Source organism: Sus scrofa, chromosome 16 (genome assembly GCF_054392235.1).
Source record: "Sus scrofa isolate SSC_HxYL_T2T_F1_AM1 chromosome 16, Sscrofa_HxYL_maternal_Yorkshire_Landrace_v2.0, whole genome shotgun sequence".
Taxonomy (NCBI): Eukaryota; Metazoa; Chordata; class Mammalia; order Artiodactyla; family Suidae; genus Sus; species Sus scrofa.
This window is the reverse complement of record NC_139398.1, coordinates 12,751,532-12,764,453: the sequence shown is the minus strand read 5'-3', so window position 1 is coordinate 12,764,453 and position 12,922 is coordinate 12,751,532. Positions and strand designations below refer to the sequence as shown.

The window sequence follows — 12,922 nt, the reverse complement described above, 5'->3', positions numbered from 1 at the left end:
AAAAATCATTTATCTTTTGGCTTTTGACCATTACCTGTATCCCCTGCCTCCCTTCGTCCTTCTTCCCCTCCTCCCAGTAGCAGGACCTGACAGTAAAACGCTGTCAGGGCAAAATCACTTAGTAACTGCTATTTAAACCAAGTCAAGCAAAAGTGGCCAACAGAGCGATGGACTGTGTTTAGGGTGTTGCTTTTTAACATACTTAGAACCAGCTGTAGCCTAATCTGACCAAACCCTTGCCTGAGGGAACATTCCCTGCCAGTTTACCATTTGGTTTTTTATTTTTTTAATGATTTTTATTTTTTCCATTATAATTAGTCTACAGTGTTCTGTCAATTTTCTACCTTACAGCAAAATGACCTAGTCACTCATATATATATATATCTATACATGTATTATAAGATAAGTAGTTCATATATATACATGCATGTATTATATAATATATATACATGTATTTTATGTAATATATAATTATATATATATATGTGTGTGTGTATATATACTCACACACATATATATATATACATTCTTTTTCTCACATTATCCTCCATCATGCTCCATCACAAGTGACTAGATATAGTTCCCAGTGTTATAAAGCAGGATTTTGTTGCTTATCCACTCCAAATGCAATAGTTTGCATCTGTTTACCCCAGACTCCCAGTCTATCCCAATCCCTTCCCCTTCCGCTTGGCAACCACAAGTCTGTTCTGCAAGTCCATGAGTTTCTTTTCTGTGGAAAGGTTCATTTCTGTCATATGTTAAATTCCAGATATAAGTGATATCATATGGTATTTGTCTTTCTCTTTTTGACTTACTTAGTATGAGAGTCTCTAGTTCCATCCATATTGCTACAAATGACATTCTTTTGGTCTTTTTTATGGCTGACTAGTATTCCATTGTGTATATATACCATATTTTCTTAATCCTTTCATCTGTTGATGGACATTTCTCTTCCTACATTCTGTGATGTGTGACTTAAGCTGGGAAGCAAGAGTGGGATTTTAAAATTATAATGTTTTCTGGGAGTTCTGGTTGTGGCTCAGTGGTAATGAACATAACTAGTAACCATGAGTATGCTGGTTCTATCCCTGACCCGCCTCAGTGGGTTAAGTTTCCAGCATTGCCGTGAGCTGTGGTATAGGTTGCAGACACTCCTGGGATCTCTTGTTGCTATGGCTGTGGCGTAGGCCAGCAGCTGTAGCTCTGATTCAACCCCTAGCCTGGCTGTGGCCCTAAAAACAAAAGTAAAATAAAATAAAACCAGAATGTTTTCCTGTCACTGCAGACCCACCTCCTTTCCCTTGCAGTATCTCTGGCCTGTTGATTTCACTGAAATCCCTTCCAAAGAAAAGTTATAACCTGCACACATGTTAAGACTGTCATGCTTTTTCCTTGGCAAAGAAATCTAGGCAATAGAGACTCATTGCGTTAGTGAAGAGGGCTTTTCTATTTGTGTTCCAAAGATACAGCAGTGAGAGCCCTTTTCGGTATGTAGACGGGAGTGCTGTGACATATGTGAAAGGAACTGTGTATTATCACACTTCTCCCCAAATGCAAATCCTTCTTCCTTGTAGGTGAGAAAGACTTGTTAGCATCTCCGTGATACCCAGCCCAGTGCCTTGGGAAACAGAGCCAGGGCAGTTGTAAGCCTCTCCAGGGGGAAGAGCTGAAATTCCCTTGGTAATTAATTCTTCTCATTCCCCAGGGTCTTGTATGGATGTTGTAATTAGACTTGTCTCCTGAGCTGCCATTCACTAAAGAGCCCCACATTTGCAGAGTCTCTCTGTAAACCGTGGATATCTTTGCATTCTTATATTTATCCTTATCTCTCTTTGTATAAGGAGCAAATGGCTTCCACGATCCCATCATCAAACCAACTAAGATAGAAATCTTTTAAGTAAGATTGAAGCCCTAAGGAGAAGCAAAAGTATGAAAAAGCAAGTCTAAAAAGAAGATACTTTCTTTCTTTCTTTTTTAAAACCCACACATTGGCCCATTCCCACAGCTGTGGGATTTTCTTCCTAAGCAGACATTTCCTACAGTGACCAGTGTGTGTCTCGCCCTCCCTGACCATGACCACATCAGAAAGTATCGTGTCCAAATTTCAGCAGCCCCTGGGCTTCTGTCATGGAGCACGTTACTTTCTTTCTCTTTTAAAAAGGTTTAACCATTACCATCTCAGAGAGAGAATACATATTTTCTTTTTTTTTTTTTAACTAGTGACTGAATGAACAGAGTTGCATTTTATTTTATTTTATTTATTTATTTATTTATTTATTTTCCCACTGTACAGCAAGGGGATCAAGTTATCCTTACGTGTATACATTACTATTACATTTTTTTCCCCACCCTTTGTTCTGTTGCAACATGAGTTTCTAGACAAAGTTCTCAATGCTACTCAGCAGGATCTCCTTGTAAATCTATTCAAAAGAAAGTGAATGATATAAACTTCACTGATTTGTTTTATTGATATTAGTCATGCAGTCATACATTTGAAGCCAGAAAAGTACTGATACATAAAAAAGAATGAAATAATGCCATTTGCAGCAACAAGGATGGACCTAGAGATTCTCATACTAAGAGAAGTAAGTCATATAAAGACAAATATCATACACCATCACTTCTACGTGGAATCTAAAAAACAGCACAGGGAACTATGTCCAATCTCTCGAGATAGACCATGATGGAAGATAGTATGAGAAAAGGAACATATGTATATATATATATATGTGTGTGTGTGTGTGTGTGTGTGTGTGTGTGTATATATATGTATATATATGTGTGTGTGTATATATATATATGTATATATATATATATGTGTGTGTGTATATATATATATATATATGTGTGTGTATATATATATATATATATATGACTGGGTCACCATGCTGTATAGCAGAATTTGACACAACAATATAAATCCACTATTCTCTAATAAAAATGCAAATAAATCTATATACAGAACAGAAACAGTCAGAGACGTAGAAAACAAAGTTATGGTTACTGTAGGGGGAAGGGGAGGGGAGGGATAAATTAGGAGTATAGGATTAACTGATACCAACTACTATATGAAATAAGGATGTGCTGTATAGCACAAGGAACTATGTTCAATATCTTATAATACCCTATAATGGACAATAATCTGATAATTATATATGTAAGTGTGTGTGTGTTTGTGTAAGCCTGGGTTGTGCCCTGTCTTTATTACATAGAAAGTTCTCCCTCCTGACATGACAATATTTTGCTTTTTTATATATATTATTTCCATATTTCAAGTTCTTAGAAAATATTTGGTCCTCAAGATAAAGTCCAAATTAAACATGGCTTGTATAAGGCCTATTCATAGATTTGGTTTTGTGTTCTTAGGACGAAGTAGCTGGTAATCAGTGTTTCAACTGTTAAAGATTTAGTCACTGCTTACCTTAAAGCCATGTGCCAGTTTTGAAGAAATTTTGGGATCAGTGCCCCTTGTATTTACATTTATAAATGACATATTTCCATTTGGTAAAAGAAATTTATCATATCAAGGTAATTTGCATCTCCCATGATTTTTCATGGCTCCTCCTAGCTCTAGAAAGTTGGCATTAAAAGTTTGCTTCTCTACAACCACATCAATCTGACCCTATGTCACCATTGCCCTATAGCCCTGTTGCTATTGATTCGTTAGGCAACATGACATCAAGTGTGTTTACACAACTCTTAAAGTCTCTTTCTTAAAGAAGATTTCTGGTCTTTTACAGGTGATGAAAATATTTTTTAATGGACAGTTGATACTTCTTTCCCTATTAACTCAATGAAAGTTGAGTAAAGTACTCAGATAAAAGCAGGATACACTGACTGGCTTTGAAATAGTGGTGTTTTTTTTTTTTCTTTGTATTGATGTGCCAGGTGCTGTCAACATTGGGAAATAGCAGAGAATCCCCTTTGAACTTCTCTCATGACCATCAAAGATTGTCTGTATTCACATCAGTTTTCCTTTTATTTCCTTCACATTCTCTCTGTAGCCATTAAGAAAGGATTGTAATAAAAGATATTAAGAGCCACTTAGATCAACATGTCAGAGAAGAAGAAAATTGTCTACTGATTTAGCCATTTATCCTATTTTATTGTGCAGAAGTTAGAAAAAAAAAAGAACAAGATGAAACACAGCAAATGATAACAGCTTTTTTTTTTTTATCTTGATAGTTTGTCTGTCATTTGTTCTAACAAGCAAGCAAAATAGTGCTTCTCTATACCTTTCCTGTTATTAAACTCATAGCTGAGAGGGAAATTTCATCCATGATGAGTTCTATATCTTTGTATGAAAGCTAAAGCTTTTTTTTTTTTCCTTTTGTCTTTTTAGGGCTGCACCTGTAGCATATGGAGGTTCCCAGGCTAGGGGTCAAATCAGAGCTGTAACTGCTGGCCTACACCACAGCCAAAGCAATGCCAGATCTGAGCCACATCTGTTACCTACACCACAGCTCACAGCAATGCCAGATCCTTAACCCACTGAATGAGGCCAGGGGTCGAATCTGCATCCTTGTGGATGCTGTCAGATTTGTTTCCATTGAGCCGCAATAGGAACTCCTAAATCTTTTTATGAAAATGATAGCTTAAACATTTTAAGGAGATGACAACATAAACAATGAAAAAACAGGTAATTTTCCATTTCCTTTTGCACTAGTGTATAGATTCAATGTCCCCAGCTGGTTTCCTTTGAGAGACCAGTAATACTCTTGCTTTCTAATTGAAGTCAACAAACCTATAAAATGATTGTTCTCTTTGCCTGGTTCTATCTTTCTATCCAGTGCAGTGAGTCAGTCTCAAATCATGAACCAGGAGCGTTGTGATTAGTCTGGTTCACTTTCAGTTTTTTTTTGTGTGTGTGTGTATTTAAAAGGGACGGAGTGGGAGTTTCTGCTATAGTGCAGTGGGTTAAGGATCTGGCATTGCCTTGTGGCATAGGTCACAGCTGTGGCTTGGATTCCATCCCTGGTCCAGGAACCTCTATATGCTGTGGGTGTGGCCAAAAAAGAAAAAAATAAATAAAACTAAAAGAGTTAGACTGGTTTCATTGATAGGTGCTGCACAGGTGCAAGTCATCCTTGAATGGTTTAGAAGTGGTTTTTGTTGAAAGAACAGGAAGATTTCCACGTTGAATGTCCTTGTTCTGATGTTGACATTGAGCAACACTCTCATTGAAAATGACCTTTCATGGGATGTCCATCACCCATCCATGGCATGTCATTCATCTCTGTGCTTTAGCCTTGACTTAAGCTGTATCATAATTGAGAAAAAGAAGGTGTGAATTTTTAGTTCTACTCTTGCAAAATAAATGATGGAATTCTTGAAATTATTTGGGACTGTTTAATGACTTTTTATTATTTCTATCAACACTTCTATTTGTGTTACAAGCCTATATTTTCTTCCAGGTAAATTTTCAGACCTAAGGAACTTAGATTCTGAAATATAGTTTTGTTTTCATATATAAATACACATATATGTACACACATGAACATACATGTATGTACATAAAGTATCTGTGAGAAGATTGGGATATATAAATATCATTTAGACTATATTTTAAGCAAAAGCAATCATTAATAAACACAAATAACCAGTTAAGAAACTTAATACTCCTATTCTAATATTATGAATTAATTGTTTTGTTTTACTGTGATTTTTCTCAAAAATGAATATGGGAATTTTTTTTACACGTTACTTTATTGCTACCCTTATTATATTTATTGCCTTTGTTTTTAATGAAAAGGGTTAGTGTGATCAAAGATCAGAATCATTGGAACTTCTAACATTTTTTAAAATTATAAGAATAATAGAAAAGTGTAAATGTAGGAAAAAGAAAGATGTAAACACTTTATTAATAAGTGTTTATTATCGTTACATGTTTTTCATGTTATATTTTACTTGGTATAAAATACAAACCCCATAGTACTTTGCATCCTACTTTGTTTAATTTTTATCATAAACATTTATCCATATTGCTACATGATCTTCATAACTATCATTTTTAAGGCTCTGCCAATGTCTTTGTCCATAATTTTAAATGTATGTGTAGTTAATTGTTAATTACATTTTCTCCTGTTATTTATTAGATTAAATGCCAAGCCAACATCGGAGTTTCTATAAGATCAAAATTTGCCTTTAGCTCATGTCAGTGTATCTAAGAAACTATAACAGGTTTCTCTCTTTTGTCTGTTCTGTCATTTGTTTTATGCCCATAGATGCAATGACAAAACATGTATGTTACAAGAGGTATAGGAATTTATCACAGTTAACGCTTATACAAAGAACTGAGGGTATTTGAGTTAACAGTCTATGCTGTGCCTATAGTAAGTACACTTACTGGAAAGTATGCTGCCTCATTTTTAGCCTTCTTCCACCCTGCCCAATCAAAATTAACCCCTCTCTTCTCCTTCCTTCCTAAAGCAGTGTGCTAAGCTCATTCTCGGAGCACATATCCAATCTACTGCCAGTAACATTCATTCATGTTCATGCTCCAACCCCCTCCATCTTCCAGCAGAAGCTCTTGGTGGGCAGGAATGGCTCTCCCATTTTTTGGCAGTCCCCTGATTCTAATGCTGTAGATGTTCTCCAAATGTCAAGACACCTGCTGTAGATGTTCACCAAATGTCAGGACATCCTGCTTTTGTTTTGGTCTTTGATGTTTGCAGAAGGCAATGTTGAGAAGTGTAAAAATGTTAAAGATGTTTACTCTCTCATTTCTCTTCCACCAGTGGGATGGAGTAGGACCTCTTCCAGACTGTGCAGAACCACCAAAAGGGATCCAGATGCTGTGGCACCCATCAATAGTCAAACCCTACCTCACACTGCTCTCTGAGTGCTCAAATGCAGACACGCTGGAAGGGGCGGCAGGCGCCCTGCAGAACTTGGCTGCAGGGAGCTGGAAGGTATGACCAGTTCGTTACAATAAAAGAGAAATTTGGAGCTGTGAGAATGTCCTTAGAAAATACAAAAAGTCCAATTTTGAGAAGTGCAATTGTAAGAAAGTTTCTGAGGATATTAGATAAAGGCCGGTTACATTGAACTGTTGCACATAGAAAGGTATTTTTTTTTAATTCTTTTTAAGGGTTCAGGGGTCCTCGAAGATTGCTACAAAACAGAGGAATAGATGTAAGAACAGTCATTGAAGAGGCTGTGACATGCCTTTCATTCTATTTGTATAGCCAAGCTACTTGATTTTCAGGGGAGACTATGACAAGTTGAGGCTTTTCAAAGCACTGTCATTGACAGTTAAGGGAGCTGTTACCCAAACAGCTCATATAAAAACCCCTGTGATCCTGTAATGATGTAGCTGGTCCTATCCCCAAAGAAAAGAACCTCTTGCATTTTTAAATTATGAAATTACAGAGAAGAATAGTATTGTTGGTTATCTTTGGCAAAATGTAAAAGTAAAGCAAATGTATGGTTTGCAGAGATTTGGAGGGTCTTTTTCTCTGGGTTTTTATAAACACACACTGTTGGTTCTCACAGAAAATTTCCATGACCTTCTTTTTCATTAGAAAAGGATTCACGATAGAACAGTTGCATTTTGTCACTAAGAGTTACATGAACTAATGCGCCTTCTTGCACAAAATAGTGTAACCTCTTAAAAGAATGAGGGCATAGGGGGGAAACATCAAGAGAGGGAGTTTGGACCACTGCCTGCCATTTCCCATTCATTTAATATCAATCAATGCCTGGGGTTGGGGATATTCACAAGTCACTCTTTTTTTTAACCATTGATTTTCTTCAAAACAATATTAATATAGACTCATAGCTATACATAACTCTCAGAAGCCCAGTACTGTATGCACTACACATACTGGTTTCAGTATCATTATATAACAATACCTTCCCTTCTTATTATACCTTCCAGTATCTGCCTCTTGTCCCTTCTCTGTGCCATTGTCCTTCCCATTGCTACAGTCTCAGCTGCAGCATTTCCTTCTTTCTTGGGTGTGACACCCCAGCTTTTGAGACCCAGGCCCTGATTGCACTTCTCAGGGACTGGCTCCATACTCCTGCATGGCAGCCCCATCCCTTCTCTCAAGAGTCTTAGGAATGAGCATAGTTATCCTCCTTGATCCCTGCCCATAGAACATCACTAATGTTGTACATTAAGAATTCAGACTCAGCTGGTCTTGAAGTGAATTTTTCTCTTGCTTTTAACCAAAGGAAAGCTTCAGAGGTAGAGTCTCAGGCAGGATTCCAGAGGAGAGCCTTGCCTAACTAGAAAAGAGATAGTAATGGATATCAGCTCCTGGAACTGTTCCTTAACATTAACCCCCCTCTAAAGTCAGGAGGCTTTGACTCAAATCGCAATTCAAACTTATGCTCTCCCTTTTCTGAGCTTTGTGCACCTGGGGAAAGTATAACACTTCAGTGTGTCTCAGATGCATCATCTTTAAGCTGAGAAGAGCATGGTGCTTCACCCCACATCATGTACATCGGTCACAGCACTGAATGCAAAGATGGCAGCAGGATGTCATAGGCCAAGGGGGTTGTCACTGTATATACCCAAGAGTGCTAAGTTGTTGCAAGTCCCTACCCAGCTCCCTGCCTTGGAGGACAGACTAGAAGGTCATGGGAAGATAAACCCCTGGGTTTCAGACCTGAGTCTGACTGAGGGGCAAAGCCATCTAAATAGTGGGAAATCAAGTTTGCCATCTTTTGATTATCTTACAAATTATTATTTTCCTTGAGAAATACCTAGGTTCTTATAAGAACAACTTAAAAATGAAGCAATGTCTTTGAGCTTCAGAAGATTTTGAATGTAAGACTTCAACCTTGGCTTTAAAAGTTAAACTCTATATTCCATCGGTTTGAAAAGTTAATTAGAAATATGGAAAATTGATAAAGACATAAATAAAACTGCTGGAGTTGAAAATACAGCATCTGAAATGAAAAATCCATAGAATGGGATCAACAGCAGATTAGACATTACAGAAGAAAAGATTAGTGAATTGAAAAATAGAAGTTGGAAACTGTGCAAAATGAAACACAGAGAAAAAAGAAAAAAAAAGCTCATCATAGTGCATCGATGAGCTTCAAACATCGTGATGTACATGTATCAGTGGAGCCCCAAAACAAGAAGAGAGAGAAAGGAGTATGAAAACAAAATGAAATAATGGTTGAAAACTTTCCAAATTTAATGAAAACCATAAACTCACACATCTAAGCATCTCAAGAAACTCTGTACCAGAAACATGAAAAATTGTAATCAGATTATTCAAAGTCAGTAGTAGAGACAGAATCTTAAAAGCAACTGGAGAAAAAAAGACACGTTACATACCAAGAACTGTAGCACTTCTCAACACCATATTTAAGGATCAGTGTCACCAGTTATTCGTTTATTCATGCAGGTCTTTGTCGAGTGACTGTGAATGTCCTTCTAGAAGATCTGGTCTGTAAGGTCTCAGTGAGCACAGAAACAAAGGGCCATTTTTTTTTGTACCCCACTGCTCAAACACAAGTGTTGAACTGAATTTGTATCTATGTCCAAATGTCTTTCTTATAGATAAGCCTTTTATAGTTATACACATCTATTAATCACTAGGCAGGTAATAGCACGTATCATGACCATCAGATGGTCCCATTTTATGACTATTTGGTCTCTGAGTCAAATGGGAATATACAGTCACTATGATGTAAAATCGATAGAAAAGAGTTGTGGAAGAGCTGTTTTCTTCTCTGTTTCCAGACTCATCGATGTATTGCCGGATACAGATTTCAGTAGCATTACCCAGTTCCACCATTTCTGCAGTGTTGCACTTTCTGTTTAAATTGGTGAAATTTAGGTATTTAGAGTAACAAAGTAATAAATTTATAATTTATATTATTATTTTTTATGATTTTTATTTTTTCCATTATAGCTGGTTTACAGTATTCTGTCAATATTCTACTGTAGAGCAAGGTGACCCAGTCACACATACTTGTATACATTCTTTTTTCTCACATTTATGCTCCATCATAGGTGACTAGATATAGTTCCCAGTGATATACAGCAGGCTGTCATTGCTTATCCATTCCAAAGGCAATAGTTTGCATCTATTAACCCCAAATTTTGTACTAATTTAGTTTATACTGATTTTATACTTTTTGATATTCAAAAATTATCTCCTATTTTGGTTATAGAATGAGAATTACAGAGGATGTCCAATAAAATTTCTCAATATTTTACAGCAATAACATCTCACTGTTTTCAGTGCATAAACCTGATCATTAGTTCAGGAGAGTTATCCCCACATATCCAGAGGGCATTGACTTGGTAAATCTTTCTATTCCTAATAGAGTAGAGACTACTGAGAAAGAGGCAGAATAGCTGAACCAACATAAATCAACATCACAAAAGCACGTATAAAGGTCAATCACATTATCATTATCAGCTTTTGTTCACTTTTATCATTTACCATGTTAAATGACAAGGGAATATGTGAGAAGGGATAGATAATCTATGGGAATGATTTGAGATGATATTCATTAAACCAAACATTGATAGTTGTAATTTTTTAAAGATTGAGAATAATTTGGAGTTCCCTGATGGCTCAGTGAGTTAAGGATCCGGCATTGCCAGTGCTGTGGGTCGCTGCTATGGCACGGGTTCAGTCCCTGGCCTGGGAACTTCCACATGCCAAGGGCATGGCCAAAAAAAAAAAAAAAAAAAAAAAAGGGAAAAATGAAAGAGAGAATAACTTGTACCAAAACCAAACAAAAAAATCTTTACTTTCAAAAAGCTCAATGTAAAAAAAAAAAAAAAAAAAAAAAAACTGAGTAGTTATATAAGATTGACTTTGGACACACAACAGCCTCAGATTTCTTGTGGACAGCATTAGCATCTGAAATCTAGGATTCTAAGAAAGTGTTTCTATAGCAACTGTTGTAATTTAGCGGCATTTTTAAGTATCCTTAACTTTTATGACCCAAACACAGAAATCTGAAGGTAAAACACCAGAATTGTGCATGGAGAGAGCTTTTTATAGACTTCATCATCTGAAACAATAACTTCTCTTTATGGGAGGATCGTGCACACTCTTTTTCTGTGTCAAATTGACTAGCAAGCTAGACCTTCAAAATGGCTCCAAACACTTCTTAAACTTTAAAACAGTCATTACTTGGTTTATGAGCATGAGAGAAACATAATGGCAGAAGCTAAGTGAAATGTTTTTCATAGCTAACATGGACTTCAGTTACCTTTTTCTCATTTACAGTATGATGATTTTGTTTATCACAGAATATTAAAACGGTTGGATATAATAGTTTGAAAATTCCAAAATGTGAATGAATGCTCTTTCGACTCCCATTTTATTGTAATTGAACTTTGTGAAAACCCAGGGCTTGAACTATAGAAATGTGTCTATACTTGCTATTAAGCCAGATGCTTCAAGTATCTTTTGTGGTCAGTTTTCTCCCTAAAAAGTGACTATTCTCAGAAAGCCCATTTATGTTTAAAGTAAAAGAGAATGAAGAGATACTTGGACATTAATCTGTTAATATTTAATGAAGTCATATGATAGCAACATAGGTTTAGTGAGAAGGAAACAAAATCTCTGGCCATGTGGCCCAAATGAATAAAAAATGTGAGAACTAGGAAATTTGAGACTTGTCCCTAGGGACAGGGATGACAGCCTTGAGAGGGGCACTGGGTTTAGTGTTCCTTAGCAATTAGTGTATCATGTAAAAGTGAACCACAGTGGATTAGTGGAATCCAACAAATAAAAGCAAAAATCATGGTCTAAAACAAAGATCTTTGTCCTAGTTAAGTGTTATATAAAGCATAAGGTTTAAATGCAAGAAATGGAGTTCTAGGGAGTTCCCGTTGTGGCGCAGTGGTTAACGGATCCGACTAGAAACCATGAGATTGTGGGTTCGGTCCCTGCCCTTGCTTAGTGGGTTAACAATCCAGCGTTGCTGTGAGCTGTGGTGTAGGTTGCAGACGCGGCTCGGATCCCGCGTTGCTGTGGCTGTGGCGTAGGCCAGGGGCTACAGCTCCGATTCGACCCCTAGCCCGGGAACCTCCATATGCAGTGGGAGCAGCCCAAAGAAATAGCAAAAAGACAAAAAAAAAAAAAAAAAAGAAAAAGAAAAAAAAGAAAAGAAAAAAAAAAAGAAAAGAAATGGAGTTCTGAAAGATTGTGATGAAAATGGGGCATAAAGCATCATGCCTAATGGGTTAGAAATTCAGCCAGAATAAATGCAGAGATTATCTGAGGACTCTGCCCAATCATCAGGCTCCTAGAGACAATACACTCAGTTGAACATGATGACTAGCCTGAGGCAGGACAAGGATAGGCCCAGCTTTTGGAGGAGACAGAGTGGAGCAAGGTCAACCAGGTCATTAGTCTAATCATGTAATACTGAGCAGATTGTTCTAAGACCCCAGTACATAGTACTGATTGCCAGGACTGCACCTGTGTCATACCACGCCAAATGTATCCAAACTGACTATCAAGTAAGCCCATTTTTGGATAGTTTGTCTTTACTTTCATCATTATCATTGAGTAGCAAAGCCTTACATTACAGAACTATATTCTGAGATTGTAGAAATGCTAAATATGAGGAATTTCCACTTCCAGCCGATAAGCCAATAAGCCAGAGAAATATATGAAGCAATGGTTTTTAAAAACACTAAGCATTAGACAGTGAAGAACAGTGATCTCTGAGAAACAGTAAATAAGGTGAGCCCCATGATTGTACCAGCTCATTATCTGAGAGAGGTTCCAGACCATGGCACAAGTATTAGGAACCCAGAAGGAGCTCAACACTCTCTGAGATAAGGAGATGGAACTGGAATCTGGGGAGACCAAGGTGACTTGAGCTCATAGGACAGAGCACCAAAGAGGAGAAAGCCACATATAGAACCCTAGAAATATGCAGAATCCCCCTCCAATATGAGCTGTGTCAGTCCATACATGTGAGGGAA

The 12,922-nt window shown here is 37.1% G+C and overlaps 1 protein-coding gene across 10 annotated transcripts in view; it reads left to right on the top strand.

The window, feature by feature from the left end:
- The window catches only part of CTNND2 (catenin delta 2), a 1,014,682-nt gene that overhangs the window by 860,970 nt on the left and 140,790 nt on the right, over positions 1 to 12,922 (top strand). For all 10 annotated transcript variants that reach the window (XM_021076841.2, XM_085001648.1, XM_085001647.1 and 7 more), the window contains one exon: positions 6,738 to 6,911. In XM_021076841.2, the coding sequence (XP_020932500.1) occupies positions 6,738 to 6,911 (174 nt within the window). The remainder of the gene's footprint in view (positions 1 to 6,737; positions 6,912 to 12,922) is intronic.